A 2,044-nucleotide genomic window follows, 5' to 3' on the forward strand; every position below is an offset into this window, starting at 1 on the left:
ACAGTAAGGGCTTATTCACGTTGTTTTTTTCCATCCCAATGTGTTAATGTGTTACATTTCCATGGTTTTTCAGTGTAAGCAAAAACGAGAGCTGGCCTATAGGGTTGAGGGACCCTAGGCGAGATAAAAAAAATTGGGCCCACTGGTGTAAAAACATTAAGAAAGCGCAAAAAAAAAAAAAAAAAAAAAAAAAATATATATATATATATATATATATATATATATATATATGTATATATATATATATATATATATATATATATATATATATATATATATATATATGTATATATATATATATATATATATATATATATATATATATATATATATATATATATATATATATATATATATATATATATATATATATATATATATTAAATTTTATATTTAAGTGTATGAGCAATTCCATGCAAATGTCAACCTTTCCATGAACAGAAATGTAGTTTTCAGCAAAATAGCCATACCGTTTCTACATTTTTGCGTAAGCAAGTATTTTACAGTACTTTAAAAATACTTAAATGTCTCGGTCAGTGTTTTCAAACTATTATATTTAATTTACTGAAGTTACACAAGTGGAAATTTCACATCCATATCGGAGAGATGTCACGTCCATAACAGGGTATAGTGTATTTTAAAAAATTCTGAGAGCAAATTAATATTTCCAAAATAATGAATTGCACAAACACTACTAGGCTATTAAATATAAAAATAAGAAGAGCATATTTTAATTTAATGCAGACTTTAATGTAGTAACCCTTATTCACACATGAACTGTGACTCGCTTAGTTCTTATAGCGCATGCCTTAACTCACCATTAGTTCATAATAACGTTTAGTTTAGATATTAGGACATCGTTATGTATGTACTGTTATTGTAAAGTGTTACCAGGATTCCAGCTGCTCCATTACCTCGGCCTTCTCTGCTCCATTCCGTTGGGCAGAAATCCCGCGATTATGGGCACCGGCCATATGAGGGCAGCGACGCTCCATATGATGATGACTAAAGTCATGAAACAGGCCACCAGCGTGGACTCGATGGGTTTGCGGTTGAGCCTCCAGCTCCGGTCCCCTTTCAGCTCGTCCAGCGCAAAATCCACGCAGCAGAAATGCACCGAGTCTCCGGTCTGCGGACCCTCTGACCGGCCGCGTCTGAACCTCCGGTACCGGGACAGCCCGCATCCGACGCACAGCCTGAACTCCTGCTGGCCGCCTGTGACGCCCAGGTGCTCGATGTACACCGGTGAGATCGCCCGGTTGAAGGCGGCGGAAAAAAACGCCTTTCCGTGGTTGTTGGTGGTGTACAGAAGCACGTCGCACTGGAAGCCGAAGTTGCTGTCCCAACGTGCCACGAGTTTGGTCGGCAGCCTCTCCACGCTTACATTACACTGCGAGGAGGCTTCGGGCTCCTCCACCGACCTCTTCGAGTATCCCACATCCACCTCCAGGCTGGCCAAGAACCTGCCGGAGGAGTTGATAGGCGGCAGCAGCAGATCCTCGTCGCTCCAGCCGTGGGAGCAGCGCGCGGGAGCGGACAGCGCCAGCAGCAGCAGCAGCGCGGCGGGGATGCTCAGCATGGCAGAGCGCGCGGTTCCTCCAGGCTCATGGTGCTCCTTCTGTCGCGCTTAGATGCCGAGTAGCTCGCCGTGTTCCTGCCCCATCGGCCAGGCGTGTGTTTGTGTCCGTGCGGAGTGACCGAGAGCACCGCGCTCTGCTGTGCGTAAAGCAGATCTGCTCCTTCAGCTGGTCGCGTGACGAGCTGTGCTCATCTGCAGCTCAGTCCACTGCTGACAGTGTGATAATGTGCGCTCGCGGAGATCACTTCACAACCTCTAGCTGAGCTTTAGGTAATGACCCATCATCTCTGGACCTATTTGAGTCTCTATGGAGCATGCGTTTCAGTAGTTTTACAAACTTTAAAAATAATTCTTAAGCACTCGAAGAATAAATGAGGTTTGCTGCTTGTTTAAACTACTTAAAATAAGCCGAAACAACACAATTCTTCATTTTTTTGGACAACTGAAAAAAAATAGTTGCAAACT

The 2,044-nt window shown here is 42.8% G+C and overlaps 1 protein-coding gene across 1 annotated transcript; it reads right to left on the minus strand.

Moving 5' to 3' along the window:
- Positions 1 to 405: 405 nt before the first annotated feature.
- tmem158 (transmembrane protein 158) lies at positions 406 to 1,807 on the minus strand. Its single transcript, XM_005173447.6, has one exon. It carries the CDS (start codon positions 1,577 to 1,579, stop codon positions 911 to 913), a length of 669 nt encoding a protein of 222 aa, XP_005173504.1. The 5' UTR covers positions 1,580 to 1,807; the 3' UTR covers positions 406 to 910.
- Positions 1,808 to 2,044: the final 237 nt, after the last annotated feature.

Source organism: Danio rerio, chromosome 16 (genome assembly GCF_049306965.1).
Source record: "Danio rerio strain Tuebingen ecotype United States chromosome 16, GRCz12tu, whole genome shotgun sequence".
Classification (NCBI taxonomy): Eukaryota; Metazoa; Chordata; class Actinopteri; order Cypriniformes; family Danionidae; genus Danio; species Danio rerio.

What these genes read in the sequence shown, in the direction of transcription:
- tmem158 (XM_005173447.6), bottom strand. Translation starts at nt 1,579, where the DNA reads ATGCTGAGCATCCCCGCCGCGCTGCTGCTGCTGCTGGCGCTGTCCGCT.